Genomic DNA, 17,551 nt, shown 5'->3' with positions numbered 1-17,551 from the left:
GCCTTACAATGACAAGTAAATCTGATCAAGTATATATATATATATATATATATATATATATATATATATATATATATATATATATATAACATATAAGATAGCTGTAAATGGAGTGTGTTTTTTTTTAACCTTACACAAAAAAAAAATTAATCGTCGAGGATACAGATGTGACTGTGGATCGGGAAGGTGTACGTCGAGCGAGGGAAGATTACATTCACAAACGTTTGTGTAAGTCTTGACTGTCTTCAGACCCAAATAGACCTCCCGTGACCTTTACTACCGAACAATATCTGAAAAAAGGATTTACTTTTTCGTTTCTTAACACAAAAAAAAGAATGTTATTTTTTTCAATTCACATACACATATATATATATATATAATATATATTCTATAGATATATATATATATCTATAACATATATATATATATAGCTCTATGGCACATGTGTCATATAAAAGATAACTATTGGAGACAAATTGTATACATTACAAATTTTGTTGTGTCCCAATGAGGTAATCTATTGTCTCGTCCCTTCCCGTAGGGAAGAATGGGGTTACCTCATATATATATATATATATATATATATATATATATATATATATATATATATATATATATATATATATATATATATGTATGTGTGTGTGTGTGTGTGTGTGTGTGTGTTGACTCTTGAAAAGCTTTGGCACTTTGAAAACGCTACATATAGTTTTTCTAGAGCAGTTATGTTAAGTTAGTTTATTTGTTATTAACACTATACAGAACAACTAGTAGTCATCTAATTATAATTCTAAAGTTCAGCCAGAATTTGTGCATCTGTTATAATAAAACTCTCTCAACCAAAAACAGTGTATCCCTGATCGCAGGGTTACACAGTATAATACACACTGTAACTTCTGTCTTTCAGAACAAGGAGTCCCAACACAGCTTGCAAACACAGAGTACATGTCTACTGTAAGAGTGTGTGTGTGTGTGTGTGTGTGTGTGTGTGTGTGTGTGTGTGTGTGTGTGTGTGTGTGCAAGCACAGAGTACATGTCCACTGTAAGAGGGTCTGTGTGTTTTTAAACTATGTGAAACTGTGATCCCTATAATATATTATATAATGCATCACTTCTCGTAGTCTTTTCTCAGTTCATGGTTCACAGTAATGCACACTGCATTGGATTCTCTCCACTTTCTGAAAGTCATTCTCACATTCAACCTGATAGTTTTGTTTTAGAAACCTTTCTGGTCTGCTGCTCACCGATCAGTCTGTAAAAGTGAATGGTTGATCCAGTATTGCCAATGAAATCAGTAATGATACACCCTCACTCCCCCTCACCCCCTTCTCCCACACCACAAAAACAACTACCTCTGTCATGCATTTCATGTGCGCTTCTCATCAAACTACAATATAATATGTCATGCTGTACACTAGTGCTACAATCATGCATACCTAACCAAGATCCGCACCTCAAAGCCTGCATTCCTCATTCCATCTGAGAGTGGAAAGAAGAGACCCTGGCTCAGTGCAGACATGCCAGTAATTAAAACATTCCAGGCTGCAAAGTGACAGCCCTTTTGTTTTTAACATTCATTTACCCTAACCCTTAATCAATGTTAATACACCTTTCATTAGTCCAATAAAAGTAGCCACATGCTTTCTCTGTCACCTTTGCTTTCATTGTTAGAATGAACTGCTGTCTGGCTTATTATTGAGGATAAAAAAAAATATATACAAATACAATAAAATGCAAATGTGAAACTGCAGGATTCTGCAGTTCCGCAGTACACGGTAGCAATGCACTGACAGCATGCCAGTCTCTAATAGAAAGGTGCTCCAGTGCTATTATTGTGAATGGTACTGTGTGTTCAGCACTGTGTAAATATTAAGTGTTCTGATGCAAAGAAACACCATTTATTATTTTCTTGTTGAGATTCTACTGCAAGAAAAGGTTATGCCTTCTTTGTTTTTTATTGTATTCTTCGTGGTCAGTTCAAGAAGTCTCCTTCATTCACTCAGCAGCAGCAACAGTCACAGGTTAATGACACTTATTGGTAATTTGGCAGGTATTCCAATGCAGTGAAAGCTGCTGTTGTACAGTGCAAGTCTTCAAGAACTAGCCAGGCTTTACAAAACACACGATTTCTTGAAAGCTGTTCCAAGCTTTGGATGAAGCACTGCAATAAACATGTATCTAATATTTTAAACATCGCAGCGCATTTATAAATATTAATTAAGAAAAAAACAACAGTGACCTTATTTTTCCTATTTAAATACATTTCCTGATATTGTACCTTTCAAAATCTAATAGACTCTTCATCTTCGCCCGTTTATTAATAAGAATCACCCCCCTTCCAGATATGAACCCTCCCGTTAACAGCATCTGCTCTGTGAGGTAACAACTCAGACGCTCAGGACTGCAAGGTGAACCTGGAGATTAAAATCGTGTGACTCTGGTTACCACCCTGCTGCAGAGAGGAGGTACGAGTTACTTTGTTTTAGAGTCCGGGGCCATTAGTCTTTGTCTTCTCTTCATACGCCGAAGGTGGCACCGTCCCCCATTGCAATGGGGCCCTGGAGAATCTGATCAAGCATGCAGCGTGCTAAGGAACAGGGCCTCCAGCACGGAAAGATAGAAACACATATAAAAAGCAGTGTTCTGCTTCTCTTGCACCGTTATGACCTGTCACAGCAAGGGCCGACCGTGCTCTCGAGCGAGAGTTGCGAGGAGTGCCGGATTAGCGGAGCCATCGTGGGGTCCACCATGGAGGAGGTGGGGAAGAGCTTGTACCAGCCAATGAGCATGCTGGACAAATCCAGCTCCTCCAGCAACACACGCGCCACGCCCAGGAAACACTTGCGATCCATGCGGCTGTAGTTCCCCCAGACAATCACCTGCAGGAGTACAAAACAAACAGACAAAGAAGCGCAGGTTAAGAAAAGAGGTGATGATAGCGGACTAGATTCAGGACTAACTGAGATGCAGCTCAGAGCGAAATAGGATGCGAATGTCTTTCTCTGACATCTTGTGTTCACACTGTCCAAGCTTCTCAAAGGGGGTCGTATGTTGGCAGTGATACTGATATATGTGGTTGAGTTTATGAACAGTCTGCTGTAATTACCTGTTTTTTTTAATATAATTTTTTCTCCTGCTTTGCTTTCTTTTAAAAAGTTTTTTTTTATTATTGCAATTGGGTCGTTTGGTTAAATGCAGGAGGGGCAGGAAAAGGATCCAGTCGTACTCACCTGCAAGACTTTCCCGTGAGGACTTTCTGAGAATACAAGAACCTGGTTGTAAATGGGGTCCCGTGATTTGCGAGCACACTTTGTCTTCTTTTTTGCAACACAGATACCGTTTTCCAGCAGGTATGCTTTAATATATGCAGCTGAAACCAGAAACAGATACCATGTTTTAAATAATGAAAGTGGCACACTCGCTATTGATGAATCACTCCAGGGTTTGCAGGGAGGCGTCTTGTTTTCGTGTGCTCTTTACCTGGTGTTGTTTTGGAGCCAGGTTTGGGGGTCAGACCTCGTGCCTGAATAATCTCCACCTCCAGCTGGCCATTTCTCTCCATCAATCCAATTTCAACATCCCCTGCAAAACCAGTAGAACACCCATTACCACTGCTTATACAAATCATTGCACTGCACTATCAAACGAGCCTGTTGTACCACATTGTGTATATGAAATTTGGGTAGCACTTTACAGTGTGCCTCTAATTACTGTGTATTTGCATAGTAGTTACTTAGTAAATACATGTGTGCTTACACATAATTGCATAGCTACAATGTACTTAATGTGTAAACTTTGTGCAAGCCGTTTCTTACCCATTGATGGCGTAGCCAACGTCTGGCGTCCAACAAACTGTGCCGGGCCCATTCCATCCAGGAAGTCACTGAACTGAGTGTCGGACGCAAGGCAAACCCCGCTGTAATTCATGCTGCAGAATCGATAAAAAGGTCATGTAAATATCTATAGTATAATTCCAAAATAATCAAGAGGAGGAGCAAAGCCATCCTTGCAAACAGCACAGTTGACACTTTTTATACAAGAACCTGTGACACACAAAGCTGTGCATCAATCATGCATTGATTGACAACATGGATTACTGTGCAGTGGAATTTAAGAAACTTCAATCAGAGCACATGCTGCAGAGTCTGAGTGATTTGAGCTTCCTGTTAAATTTCTAACCCAGCATGGACAAAGAGAATGCTTGCAGACTTGACAGTAGCACAGCTAGTCTATTCTTCTGGAGCTACAATGTAGTCTGGCAGCTACACAAGGAAATGCATTGAGTTCTGTTCATCATTGCCTAGTCCCTAAAGCAAAGGTATAAAAAATCCACCACCAGCATTAACTGATGTCTGATGTCAGCTGTAATGTACAGTCCCTAGACTCATAGATGAGTTTCATTGTAATCAAGATGTATAAGTGAAATGGGTCTCCAGCCGACTGCTTTGCTCTCATTATAATCTCTTTAACTAGCATGGCCAGCTTGTAAACAAGCACTTTGCAACCATCTTAAAATATTTCAATGGAACATATTTAATTTACAATAGCAGATTGTAAATTATGTATATTTCCATTGACACAATTAACTACTTGCAAAGTATTTTTTATTCCTAATTTCATGCAACATTCCTAATGAAACATTCTTTAATGTAACATTCTTAATGTAACATTCTCTATGTGCATCTGTCCTCTTTCCTGCTGTGCTTGTTAGTTCCTCTGGCTCTTGGTGGAGTTGGGTAAGGTAGATCATTAGTTTCTGTCTCAGTCTCTGTAAAGTTATGACCTCCTTTTTCAAATCTATTTTTAAAGCAGTGCTGGGACGGCTCTAGCCAGCTGCTATCAGATTCACAGAACAAGTCTACTGAGAGCTGCAGCACTCCTTCATTTATCTTACAAAAATCAGGCCTGTTCAAGCAGGTCATTCCTTTTCAATTGTCTCCTTGTTGACTCTGCGGTCTCCTGCAGTCATGTCATACACTCTGCAGCCCTAATCTCAAGACACAAGACCAGACGCAAATAAATGAGCGCTACCCGGCTCAGAGATCTCGTAGTTCTTGCCGTTAAAATCGTAAAGCCTTGCTTTCTGGTGTGTTTGTCATGCATGGCAGAGCATTACTGTGCCAGAGACTGAGTGCTGCAACAGCTTCGCTGATTTTGTGTGACCGGGTTCTTCTCTGTCTGAATGTTCAGTGCTAGCAAGCCCTAAAATAGCACTGAGCATTCACACAGGTAACACTTTACATTAAGTGTCTCTAATTAGTGTGCATTTATACAGCACTTGCTTAGTGTGGGTACTTACACATAATTGCAATGGCATTATGCATCGTTACAATGTACTTAACGTACCAATCTTTTTGCAACTGTATCAGAAAGGGGTTACAGTTAGGGTTAGGGTTAGGGTTAGGCTTAGGGTTACGGTTAGATGGTGTAAAAAGTACATAGCAGCTGTGCATAATAACATTGAAATTACTCCTATGTAAATACACAGTGATTATAGGCATTTCAAGTGTTAAGAAGCTGACTAACTCCTTGCTGTCGGGCTAATTTGCTGGTAAGACACTAGCCGGACTGTGAGAGGTTCTTTCTGTAATTGACTCTTCTCCACGCTACAGTGAGGCCCCCAGGGAGTCTGAATGCAAGATTTACACTGGGTTTCTACCTGCCTCTACTCCTTGTCATGTAAAGCTCCCAGGCACATTGTTTATTTAAATGTATTTACAATATGTATCCAGGAAAAAGATCTGCAGCACCATGCCAAGAGTAGCAGAGTTCCAATGTCAAGGGTAGTAGAGACGTGTGTATGTGTGTTAATAATGATGTACTGTACTATTCACAGAAGAGTTCTTTGAACCAAATACCACACTATGATATATACAACATGTTACAAATGAACCCCCCACCCCCTCAATTACAAAATGTATTTAATAATTTCTAAAATGCACCCAATCAAAATTTGGGGTATATTTTATATTATAGATGTATGTACTAGTCTTGTATCTTGCAAAGCGCTTTGTGATTGTGGTCCACTATGAAAGGAGTTATATAAAAAGGCATCCCGAGCAGCGCATTCAGCAAAGGCGCTCCACGCAGTTGTGCCCTATAGCCTGGGGATCGCAGGTTCACAGCCAACCGTGACTGGGAGTTCCTAGGGGGCAGCGTAGAATTGGCAGAGCACTGCAAGGGTAGGGAGGTCTTAGGTCGGCAGGGGAATCCACGACTCATCGCGCAGCAGCGACCCCTGTGGCTGATAGGGCATCTGTGGCTCTGCAGTGGAGCCTCCAGATTTGTGGTGGCCTCCTGCACTATAGGTCTGGCGGCCTCGGTGTGGATCCGCAGCGTGTAAAATGATGGATTGGCAGGAGCACGTTTCGGAGGACGCGCGCTCCAGCCTCCATTCCCAGAGTTGGCGGGGGGTTGCGAGCGGTGAGCCGAGGACATAGATAATAATTGGGGAGGAAAAATGGGGTAAAAAATTGGTGACAACTAAATTTTTAAAAAATAAATAAAATAAAGATTATTATTATTATATTATTATTATTATTATTATATTATTATTATTATTATTATTATTATTAATAATAATAATAATAATAATAATAATAATAATAAATAATACGTGGTTCAGTAAGTGACCCCTGAGGAAAACCCCAGTCGTATTAATAGAGTTATTTAACTCTAACGCTAGTTAGATCATAAACCCCACAATCTTCTCAGAGCATTCATAATGAAGACTCCAGTGTTTGTGGGTTTTGGTCTCAGATGAAATAGTTGTTTTCTTTTCTCTCTCTCTTACAGGAGCAGATTTATGACAGAGTCACAGAGAGGCTCAGAAGGATGCTCTAAACGATCTTTCTTAGTGAGCAATTTAAGTACAATCTCCGCACTCTTCCACTGAGCATCCCTGAGAGGCCACGACAGTGAATCTGCCTCAGTGTGCTGTGCATTAGGAGAGAGGACCCTGTCAGGGTCCACAGCGCACTGTACTGTTACCTACCCTTGACCTTCAAGCTCCACACTCTCCTGGAGACCTTTAGGGATTTCTTGGGCTAGATTCCCATAGCCATTTACTCCAAAAACTCCAAGTCTGAAAGCAAAAACCACCATTTACAATCTGGAACATGGAAGAAGCAGCTTTACACTATTAGCAAGACCCCGAAATTAAATATCTAGGTGTTTTTTTTATTTTTATTTTGGTTTGGTATGGTAACTTTATGAGGCGTGTTTTCACTGTCTGAGAATCTAAAAGATATTTGCATTGCGTGTATGTACGTGTTGAGTGTGCTTTACTACACATTGCAGTGTTTCCACATTGTTATTGAGTGTGCTTTACTACACATTGCAGTGTTTCCACATTGTTATTGAGTGTGCTTTACTACACATTGCAGTATTTCCACGTTGTTATTGAGTGTGCTTTACTACACGGTGCAGTGCTTTCACATTGTTATTGAGTGTGCTTTACTACACGGTGCAGTGCTTTCACATTGTTATTGAGTGTGCTTTACTACACGGTGCAGTGCTTTCACATTGTTATTGAGTGTGCTTTACTACACGTTGCAGTGTTTTCACATTGTTATTGAGTGTGCTTTACTACACGGTGCAGTGCTTTCACATTGTTATTGAGTGTGCTTTACTACACGTTGCAGTGTTTTCACCTTGTTATCTTATTTTAAAGCATCATTCCATTTTTGACCTTACACGTAGAACATTTTTTGTTTGTTTTTTATTCTGTAGTCTTTATGACTACAGAATAAAAATGTTACTATGATACATTTAAATAATCTTAAATAGCACTAAATCATCTTAGTGTTTCTGCTCTCTCTCTCTCTCTCTCTCTCTCTCTCTCTCTCTCTCTCTCTCTCTCTCTCCATTTTGTATTATTTCATCAAATATCTTTTCAAGTTTCTTGCTCAGTGCTCATCTTTGACTGCATTCAATTTTGCTCAATACAGCAGTTTGCAGCTTTTTGTATTAACAATGTAGATTTCTTCTTTTTTTTTAATTATATTTTTGCACAATGCATCCTGAGAAAACATTACGCTTTATCACCAACCTGCAGCTCAAAGCAATCCACACTACCATCTAGGAAATGTTTAACCCACAACAGTGCTTGCATGGAAAGACATATTGAGAGCAAGTGCAATGGGATTCAGTGGCTTGGGTTGCACTTCCAGCACGGCTGCTGGCACAATTGGCAGAGGACCATCTAGCACCAGAACTGTGCATTGTGTTGTCAAATCTGTTCGATCAAATAGTGTCCTACTAAATACTGGCCCACTTGTCTTGATCTCCTGAACAGAAAGCACAGGCCTGTGCAGCAGTGAGACACAAAACAGCTTCAGCTTGATCCTCGCTGGCCTGGAATCAAACATGCACTGCTGTACTGAAAGATCGCTACCCTGGGGGGATAAACATGCCTGCTACCGTTCTCTGCACGACAGTAACAGCCAAGACTCTTCACAACTGCTGCAGATGGAATTAAGCAGAACCAGAAACTCTGGCAAGAGTGAACAGGGCAAATTCACCATGAAAATACATTTACACAGAAAGAGAACATCTGTATCTGCTGCAGGGACTGGACAGTAGTTCTTGAATGCACAAATACATCAGACCATTTGTATATCACCGAACACATTAGCGTACTGAATAAGTCGCATGAACGCATGTTTCCTCACAGTGTGCTAAAGTACTGAACGAGTCGTGTGAACGCACGTTTCCTCACAGTGTGCTAGAGTACTGAACGAGTCATGTGAACGCATGTTTCCTCACAGTGCGCTAGAGTACTGAACAAGTCGCATGAACACATGTTTCCTCACAGTGCGCTAGAGTACTGAACGAGTCGTGTGAACGCATGTTTCCTCACAGTGTGCTAGAGTACTGAACGAGTCATGTGAACGCATGTTTCCTCACAGTGCACTAGAGTACTGAACGAGTCGTGTGAACGCATGCTTCCTCACAGTGTGCTAGAGTACTGAACGAGTCATGTGAACGCATGTTTCCTCACAGTGCGCTAGAGTACTGAACAAGTCGCATGAACACATGTTTCCTCACAGTGCGCTAGAGTACTGAACGAGTCGTGTGAACGCATGTTTCCTCACAGTGAGTTAGAGTACTGAACGAGTCGTGTGAACGCATGTTTCCTCACAGTGTGCTAGAGTACTGAACGAGTCGTGTGAACGCATGTTTCCTCATAGTGTGCTAGAGTACTGAACAAGTCGTGTGAACGCATGTTTCCTCACAGTGTGCTAGAGTACTGAACAAGTCGTGTGAACGCATGTTTCCTCACAGTGCGCTAGAGTGCTGAACGAGTCATGTGAACGCATGTTTCCTCACAGTGTTCTAGAGTACTAAACGAGTCGCATGAACGCATGTTTCCTGACAGTGTGCTAGAGTACTGAACGAGTCATGTGAACGCATGTTTCCTCACAGAGCGCAGACTAGGAGATAGAAATCCAGTCAGTGAAAACCTTAAAGGTCACTATCCAGAGTCCCACACTCCTGAATGGAGATGAGAAACTTTAATAACTGTGTGGTGTGTGTGTATGTGCATGTGTGTGCGTGTGTGGGTGTGCGTGTGTGGGTGTGAGTGCGTCTGTGTGTGTGCGTGTGTGTGTGTGTGTGTAACCTCAAGTTAATCAAACTATTATGCTTAATTATTTATCTCCCATAATTAAAACCCTGGATTTTACACAGTGAAACAACAACGGCTCATTTCGCTCAGGCCCCCGGGGGCAGGTTCATCCATAATGAGTTACTCACAGTCTGAAAGAGCAACAGTATAGGAATTTGAATGCAGGAACTCTCCACTTGAATTGTTACATCTACTAGGAGGTGCAATCAGCAACTCACTTGACTCCCAGACTGAGGACTGATCTCAAGATTCATTGCATTCATTGGATCAGATAATGATATGGCCAGGGGATGCACCACAGGTTATCTTTGCAGAGCGATGTACACTACGCAGATGAAGAACTACAGCAATTGATCAATGTGTGTCGCTAGGGTGGAAGTCTCTTTTTTCCTGCTTGGTGTTTCTCTGTGTGGTAAGGCTCAACACTGCCCCTGGTGTGGCATGACCTCAGACGGATTCTTTGTCCGCTGCCTTCAGCTGTTTAATCATTTTGACCAGAGCCGTTGATGGCATTGCCTGTTTCAAAAGGCATGCAAGGTGAGGGCTGCAGAGTGCCAATCACAATCCTGCCCTCACCTCAAAGGTAAAGTAAATCACAACTCTGATCCAACTGCACACTGCAATCTACATGTCTCTTGGGAGAGTGTCTGTTTTTACCAGATGCTACTCTTGTAACTATCATATATAGGACAAGGACAGTGTGCAGCTTTCTGCAGGTCTCCACAGCAGCTACTTCACTCCCAGTATCAAACAGCAAACTCATATATTGCTTACACTTCCCTTCCATCCTGCAATTTCTGAACGAGAGACAATTTCACAGTGGAGGTTTGACATGCCGTCATCATTACCTCTGAGTTCCTGACTCAGTTCTAGGACAAGAATAGCACTAGCAGTGTGTGCTCAGTCACCGGCTGTGCACGAATCACTGGCCAATCTTCAGAGACCAGTTAGTAACTGGGATGGTGGGAGGTGTGGGGGTGTTTCACACACTGCACAGCAATACATGGGGGGAGGGGGGTTAGCAATTAATTATTTTGCATGCTTTTGCTTTTGATTAAATATTTCTAACTGATTGCAATTACACTGGTAATAGGCTGCCTGTATTGAGACTTGGAGATGACCTAGAAAAATGTTTTCCGACGGCCTGCTGTGCACGAACATGCTGCTATCTTGATAACGCGGCTCATTGTTGACCCTGACTGCTCAGGGGTGAACACCATTGCCTGGAGAATGTTGGCAGAGTGATGCTGTTTAACTCCGCTGGCGCAGAACAGCTGTTTTCAACAAGATGACAGCTTCAAGATAACATGATCTGCATGAGAAGCTGCATAATGTCATTTAATCAAATCGCTCTTCGACGTTAAAAGCAATTTTTTACACATTTGATATTTCGCCTTTGATATTTCCTTACTCGCTGCAAGGCTTGATGTTTATTCCCATTTACATATATTTGAATGCCACTGAAGATGCAACAAAGAGCCATCAAACCCTGGCTAGGAGGTCACAGCATTAGTTTCCCATTGGTTATTATTGAACTGACAGTGCAGTACAATACCCTGTCAAGCTCTCTCCAGATACACCACAAACGATACTGTAGATCAGCAGGAGCGGGATCCGCCACACAGCTAGAGCTGTTCCCTTGCCTCTCTGGGTTTCTTTATTTTGGGCACCTGAATAAAATAAGTTTTGCTGGTCTGCTTAGACCAGCAAAAACATTGGATACTAAATAAAATAAGCTGTGCACATTGGTTTTTACTTGAGACAGCTGCGCAGTATTTCCCTTAAAAGCAAAAAAACAAAGTGTACTAAAGCACAGTGAAAGCATGTTGTGAATTGTGGTAAAGCAGGATATAAAAAAAAAACTAAGTGTGGTTCCCAACTCATAATGCACAGTCCCTGTGGAGATGCATTGTATATTATTATTGAAGGCTTGGTGTTCATGTGCGTATGAGATGTGCTATATTTAAAGTACCTTATTACAGATGCTTTTTTTATTTTGGGACAGTGATCTCAGTGATATAGTGCTGGAAAGGTATACCAGCTCATTGACATACGTACTTTCCCTCTGATCCATAGCTGTTCATGCTTTCCTCGATGGACTCGTGGCTCGCTTGTCTGACTGTCCGGCTTGGCATCTCCACAGCGAGTCCCGTCTCTGTGCTGCGCTGAATACCACCTCGGAGCTTCCTGCCGTCCGCATCTGAGAAGCAAACACAATCAGTCCACAAACATGGAGAAACACAGATTGCACTGCGGTCTGGATAGCTGATTTACCTGGATACCTGGCCAGAGAAACAAGGAGAGCACGACGCTGCCCGTCGTGAACCCTGCAAAACCAAATGAGTCAAATAAAATCACATGTTTGAGTGGGAGCAGACAGCGGTCCAGTCAATTGACAAGCAGTTGAGCTGACTTCGAGACACTGTGCACTGTGCTAATGGTTAAACATGGTGCTATGACTTGCTATCACCTCCTCTTGAGTTCTGAGTCTCACGCTTCTCCAGTCACGTGGATCTGCTCTATGGCACGCTGCAGCCTGACTGTGGGAGCCTTGCAGCAGGCTTTTAAAAAAATTACATGTTTTCACTTGGAGGAGGGAAACACACTCTATTTCAAGACATCTGCGCCGACTGAATGTGTTCTTCCAGCTCCCATTTCCCTTTGAAAATATTCACAACACTGAACTCCAAGATTAATACAAAGGTGCGGATATATGTGGGGGTGAAAAGCGTTCCTCACAGGGTGGCTCTGGCAGCAGTCAGTCTCTGAGCTCAATCACTAATGCAGTCCCCTGGGTGCCCAGCAGCAGCATTGCCACAAAACTGCATTAATATCTGAAGAACGACATGGCATTCTTGGGATACTGTCTTACATTAAAAAAAAAAAAAACCTTTCAATACATGAAGTGGAAAAACAGAAGTACAGCACATTACACAAGCTCTGTTCATTCATCGTGGAGAGCACCCAACTGGCTGTTCTAACTGATCCAGCAGGGGGAGCTAGAGGCGCTGGCTGGAGAACGTAGTCCTGGGATTCTCACAAGGGCCCTGCTGAACTGGACCATCACCAGGGGTTCTCATAAGAGATCCTCTCTTTGTGCTCATGCTTACTAAGTGAATACTACAGAGATACACAGTAACACAAAGACACTTTATGTAAAGTGTTTCCAAGCACATTTGCTGACATACCAGGCAGGATATTTTTGAGAAGTGTCTAGCTGTTTTTTTAATTAATAACCAATGTTTTAACTACTTGACAAAAAAAAAAAAAAAAAAAAAAAACCTGAACTGTTTTATTTCAGCTGTAGCCCATAGCTATAGCCCCTATAGCCAATTCCTCTGGCACTGCTGTATTCTAGCAGGATCCCAGGTTGCATCGAGTGCAAGGCATGTTGCAGCAGGGCGCAATGTACTCTCTCTCCTTATTAGACTCCATTTAGGAGCGCCAGACCCAAAGCCTTGCCTTCAAAGCCTTTCCTATTTTCAGCTTGTTTCAGCGCTCACAGACAGCACAGTGATAACGAGAAACAGCGTCGGAAACAAACAGCAGGTACGCTCAGTTAGTTACAAAGGACAGCATATCTGAGAGATGCCCATTAAATCTATAACACAAGCATCCCAAGTGTCTCTGCTGAAATCTCGAAATGCCTGTTTGAAGGAAGTGAGAAAGACGCATCACTACCTGCTCAAGCTGTTTCAGGCATTTTGATTATACAGGAGACTAAAGGAATAATCAGACAGAGAGACTCTACACCCCTGTGCTTGAAGGGTTAAACAGACAGGGCTAGTAGAGTGTTACATCATTAACTCTGTACTAAATAACAAACTCATTCATAGATTTAACTAGCAATGCAAGTCAGTGTGTGGTTACCATGGCACCAAAAGCCTATACGTACAGCCACTGTTTTCAAACAAATGTTCCCTTTGCTATACGCTGTGCTGGTTTAACGCCTGTGCTGTGATTGTCAAAATGGATCTGAACAATTCTGCAATGTCACATTTTAGCATTTAATGCTGTAGACAGCTGGTCATATCTACCGGCATGTTAATGTTAGTGGCAGACGGTTTGCTATTAAATGGCCATTTGCATGTCATTAATATGAGGTCATCACGTTGATAGCACCGTGTTTTCTGAGATGGCATCAAGAGGCTGCAAACATCCGGCAGACGCATTTTGCTATGTCTGTGGCCAATTTATCAAGACAAGAGCGAAAAAGTACTCCGTGGAAGCATCTGCTAAGATGTGTGAGGCCTACAAGGCATATTTTGGCATGCCTGTCGGGGATCAAGACAAACCCTGGGCACCTCATTTCACCTGTGAGCACTGCAAAAAAACTCTGGAAGGTAAGATGGACAATTGTTGCTCGGAATTTTATGTTATAAAATTTGATAAAATTTTTAAAATTGTAAAAGTTTTTAATTTTAAAATGTTTTACAATTTTCAATGTTATTGAAAAAATATGTCATATATGAAAAATGTTGCAAGAATCTCTTACACATTAGTCATGGGTGAAATACATGTATTTTTGTAGGATGGTACAGAGGGGAAAAGAGAGCCATGAAGTTCGCTATCCCAAGAATTTGGCGGGAACCCACTGACCACTCAAGCAACTGCTACTTCTGCATGGTGGACCCTTCCAAATGTCGGACTGGCAAGAATGCACCTGCTATCACGTATCTGGACCTTCCTTCATCCATCGCCCCGGTGCCACACTGCCATGAGCTCCCGTACCCAGCAGCAGCCGTCTTTAGAAGAGAGCAGCAAGTCAGAGAGCGAGGAAGACGTTGTAGATCCAGATGACAATTTCAGAGGTGGAGCTGAGGAGAGAAACCCATACTACCCCAACCAAAAAGACCTCAACGACTTGATTAGAGATCTTGGTCTCACCAAGTCCAATGCCGAGCTTTTGACGTCTAGGCTCAAGCAGTGGAACTTGTTGGATGAAAGTGTGCAAGTCGCAGATCAGAGGAAGCGTCACCAACCTTTTTCCAGCTTCTTCGCCCGTCATGATGGGCTCTGCTTCTATCACAATGTGACCAGTCTGTTCGAGGCAATCGCTATCGCCTGTAACCAGAATGAGTGGCGCCTCTTCATTGACAGCTCATCCAGGAGCCTCAAAGCCGTGCTGCTCCATAATTGTAACAAGTACCCGTCTCTTCCCCTGGCTCACTTGGTGCACCTCAAAGAGGATTACAACAGCATCAAGACCTTGCTGGACGCCTTGAAGTATGATGAGTATGGCTTGGAGGTCATAGGAGACTTCAAAATGGTGGCATTCCTGATGGGTCTCCAAGGCGGTTTTACCAAGTTTCCCTGCTATTTTTGCCTTTGGGACAGCAGGGACACCAAGGCGCACTACTACAGGCGGGACTGGCCACAGCGGACTGAGTTCTCTGTGGGGAGGAACAACGTCAAGTGGGAGCCACTGGTGGACCCCCGGAAGGTGCTGATGCCACCACTGCACATCAAATTGGGCCTTATGAAACAATTTGTCAGAGCTCTAGATAAGGAGTCGGCAGCCTTCAAGTACCTTCAAGACTTCTTCCCTAAGCTGTCTGAGGCAAAGGTCAAAGCCGGTCTCTTCGTCGGACCACAGATAAAGAAGATCCTGGAGTGCAAAGAATTCCCCAAGAAGCTCACTAGTAAGGAGAAAGCGGCTTGGAACAGCTTTGTCGCAGTGGTTCGGGGCTTCCTGGGCAATCACAAGGCCGAAAACTATGTGGAGCTGGTTGAGACTCTGGTGAAGAACTACGGCACAATGGGATGTAGGATGTCCCTCAAAGTCCATATCCTTGATGCTCATCTTGATAAATTCAAGGAGAACATGGGAACGTACTCGGAGGAGCAAGGCGAGCTCTTCCACCAGGATATACTGGACTTTGAACGCCGCTACCAAGGACAGTATAACGAGAACATGATGGGAGAATACATTTGGGGGCTAATTCGTGAAAGTGATTTACAGTATAATCGTAAATCTCGAAAAACTACTCACTTCTAAATCTTTTGTAGTCATTTTTGTATTACTTTAGTATAAATACATGTTAATTTGGATTCATATGTTGTTTTTTTCTGACTTTATGTGAATGAAAAGACACAAATTCGCCCGTTTTCTCATTGGAAATAGGTAAAATCAAAATATCACTGTCCTGGTCACAAAAGCAAAGTCTGTGGGGAATAATAGCCATTTTCTATACTTTTGAGGCATAAGCAATTAGGAAATAACACTTACTACCCAGGAACAAAAATTGTGTTAAATAGTGTAGTCGCTAACTGGGAAGGACAAATCGAGCTGTTGTTTTTAGCACTGACTTCATCTGTGTCACTTTGGTACTTTTGTAGAGGATTCGTGTTGAAATCTAGCCTACAATGTAAATTTGCTGATTCAGGATCCAAGCTATCCTTATTTGTGTCATTGATGTGGTTTTCTTTTGGTTTTTCCTTTAGCTTTCGTTATCATCAGCAGGAAATTTAAAAAAAGTGATATCTCTTGTCTTTGCCCTCAACCAGTAACCACAGAAATGACTCCTCTTTCCTGGAAACACGTTGTGCGCGACACAGTCAGAGGCAATATTAATCATTTATTCCCTGCTAACCCAGACAAGAAAACCCACATTTTCACATTTTGCTTGGAAAAGAGGCAGAGATTTATTTTTTTTTTTTCCATGCGTCGATAGATTTTACATTAAACCGGGAGGTTGAGGTTTACGGCACACGGGCTGGTTTTACTCTGTAAAGCTTCATGGTTTGAAAGCAGGTTACAATCAGTTCCTCTCGCTGACAGTGTGATTCATCGGAGCACGTGATAACCTTAGGGCAGTCAGTGTGTTCTGTGTACACGTGGCCGCGCTTGCAGCACAGGTGTAGAGATTGTATCGCAGCCTGCGTGATACTCAGCACTGATGGTTTGGATCCAGATGTGCTGCACAAACTGCAATCTTTCAGTGCTATTACATACCTGGGGTCTCAGCAGTATATAAAACGTTGCCTGCCGCGCTGATCACCACATGCTGTATTTCATACAATGTAGATCTGTCGCTCTATTTCATACACTGTAGATCTGCTGCTCTGAACACCACATGCTCTATTTCATACACTGTAGATCTGCCGCTCTGATCACCACATGCTGTATTTCATACACTGTAGATCTGCTGCTCTGATCACCACATGCTGTATTTCATACACTGTAGATCTGCTGCTCTGATCACCACATGCTCTATTTCATACACTGTAGATCTGCCACTCTGATTATCACATGCTCTATTTCATACGCTGTAGATCTGCAGCTCTGATTATCACATGCTCTATTTCATACACTGTAGATCTGTTGATATTCTTGTACATTCCAGGTCCTCCGGTATAACACATGTTTAAATGTGCTTCAGTGGGCCTATAACTCAGGCTGTGTACTGTATTACCTCTCTCTCTCTCTCTCTCTCTCTCTCTCTCTCTCTCTCTCTCTCTCTCTCTCTCTCTCTCTCTCTCTCTCTCTCTCTCTCTCTGTCTCTGTCTCTGTCTCTGTGTCTGTCTCTGTTTCTCTCCAAATATTTACTCAATGTAAATATCTTGTGCAACAATGTTCTTGTCATTTTTTGTGCAATGGTATTTCTTTTGTCAGTATTTTAGCTTTGGAATTTGCAGTCTAAACGTACAGATCTTAAATTACTGCTAACATGTCTGTGTGTTGCTAGTATACCTTAAATGGATTTGAAAAGGCATGGCACTGTATATAGAAATGAGTACAACATTTTTTATGACAGCTGAGAGCCAATATGCACTTTATAGAATAATAATAATAACAATGCAAAACAAAGATGAATGTATGGATTTCATTGTAAACAGTAATTTGTCAGGAATGTGCAGAATAAGCACACAGAATGAGTCCTGCTAGTGTATAGCAAGGGCAATGAATTAATTGACTTACTA

The 17,551-nt window shown here is 42.1% G+C and overlaps 1 protein-coding gene across 1 annotated transcript in view; it reads right to left on the bottom strand.

Moving 5' to 3' along the window:
• Nucleotides 1-626: 626 nt before the first annotated feature.
• The window catches only part of LOC121319478 (regulating synaptic membrane exocytosis protein 4-like), a 22,482-nt gene continuing 5,557 nt past the window's right edge, over nucleotides 627-17,551 (bottom strand). Inside the window, exons 2-7 of the mRNA XM_041256930.1 lie at nucleotides 11,687-11,828; nucleotides 6,995-7,084; nucleotides 3,816-3,928; nucleotides 3,481-3,582; nucleotides 3,231-3,370; nucleotides 627-2,879 (exon numbers count right to left, since the gene is read on the bottom strand). Of these exons, the coding sequence (XP_041112864.1) occupies nucleotides 2,661-2,879; nucleotides 3,231-3,370; nucleotides 3,481-3,582; nucleotides 3,816-3,928; nucleotides 6,995-7,084; nucleotides 11,687-11,828 (806 nt within the window). The 3' untranslated portion in view covers nucleotides 627-2,660. The remainder of the gene's footprint in view (nucleotides 2,880-3,230; nucleotides 3,371-3,480; nucleotides 3,583-3,815; nucleotides 3,929-6,994; nucleotides 7,085-11,686; nucleotides 11,829-17,551) is intronic.

The sequence above is a fragment of the Polyodon spathula genome, chromosome 8 (genome assembly GCF_017654505.1).
Source record: "Polyodon spathula isolate WHYD16114869_AA chromosome 8, ASM1765450v1, whole genome shotgun sequence".
In the NCBI taxonomy this organism is placed as follows: domain Eukaryota; kingdom Metazoa; phylum Chordata; class Actinopteri; order Acipenseriformes; family Polyodontidae; genus Polyodon; species Polyodon spathula.
The sequence above is the reverse complement of the archived record's forward strand: the minus strand, read 5'-3'. Positions and strand labels throughout refer to the sequence as shown.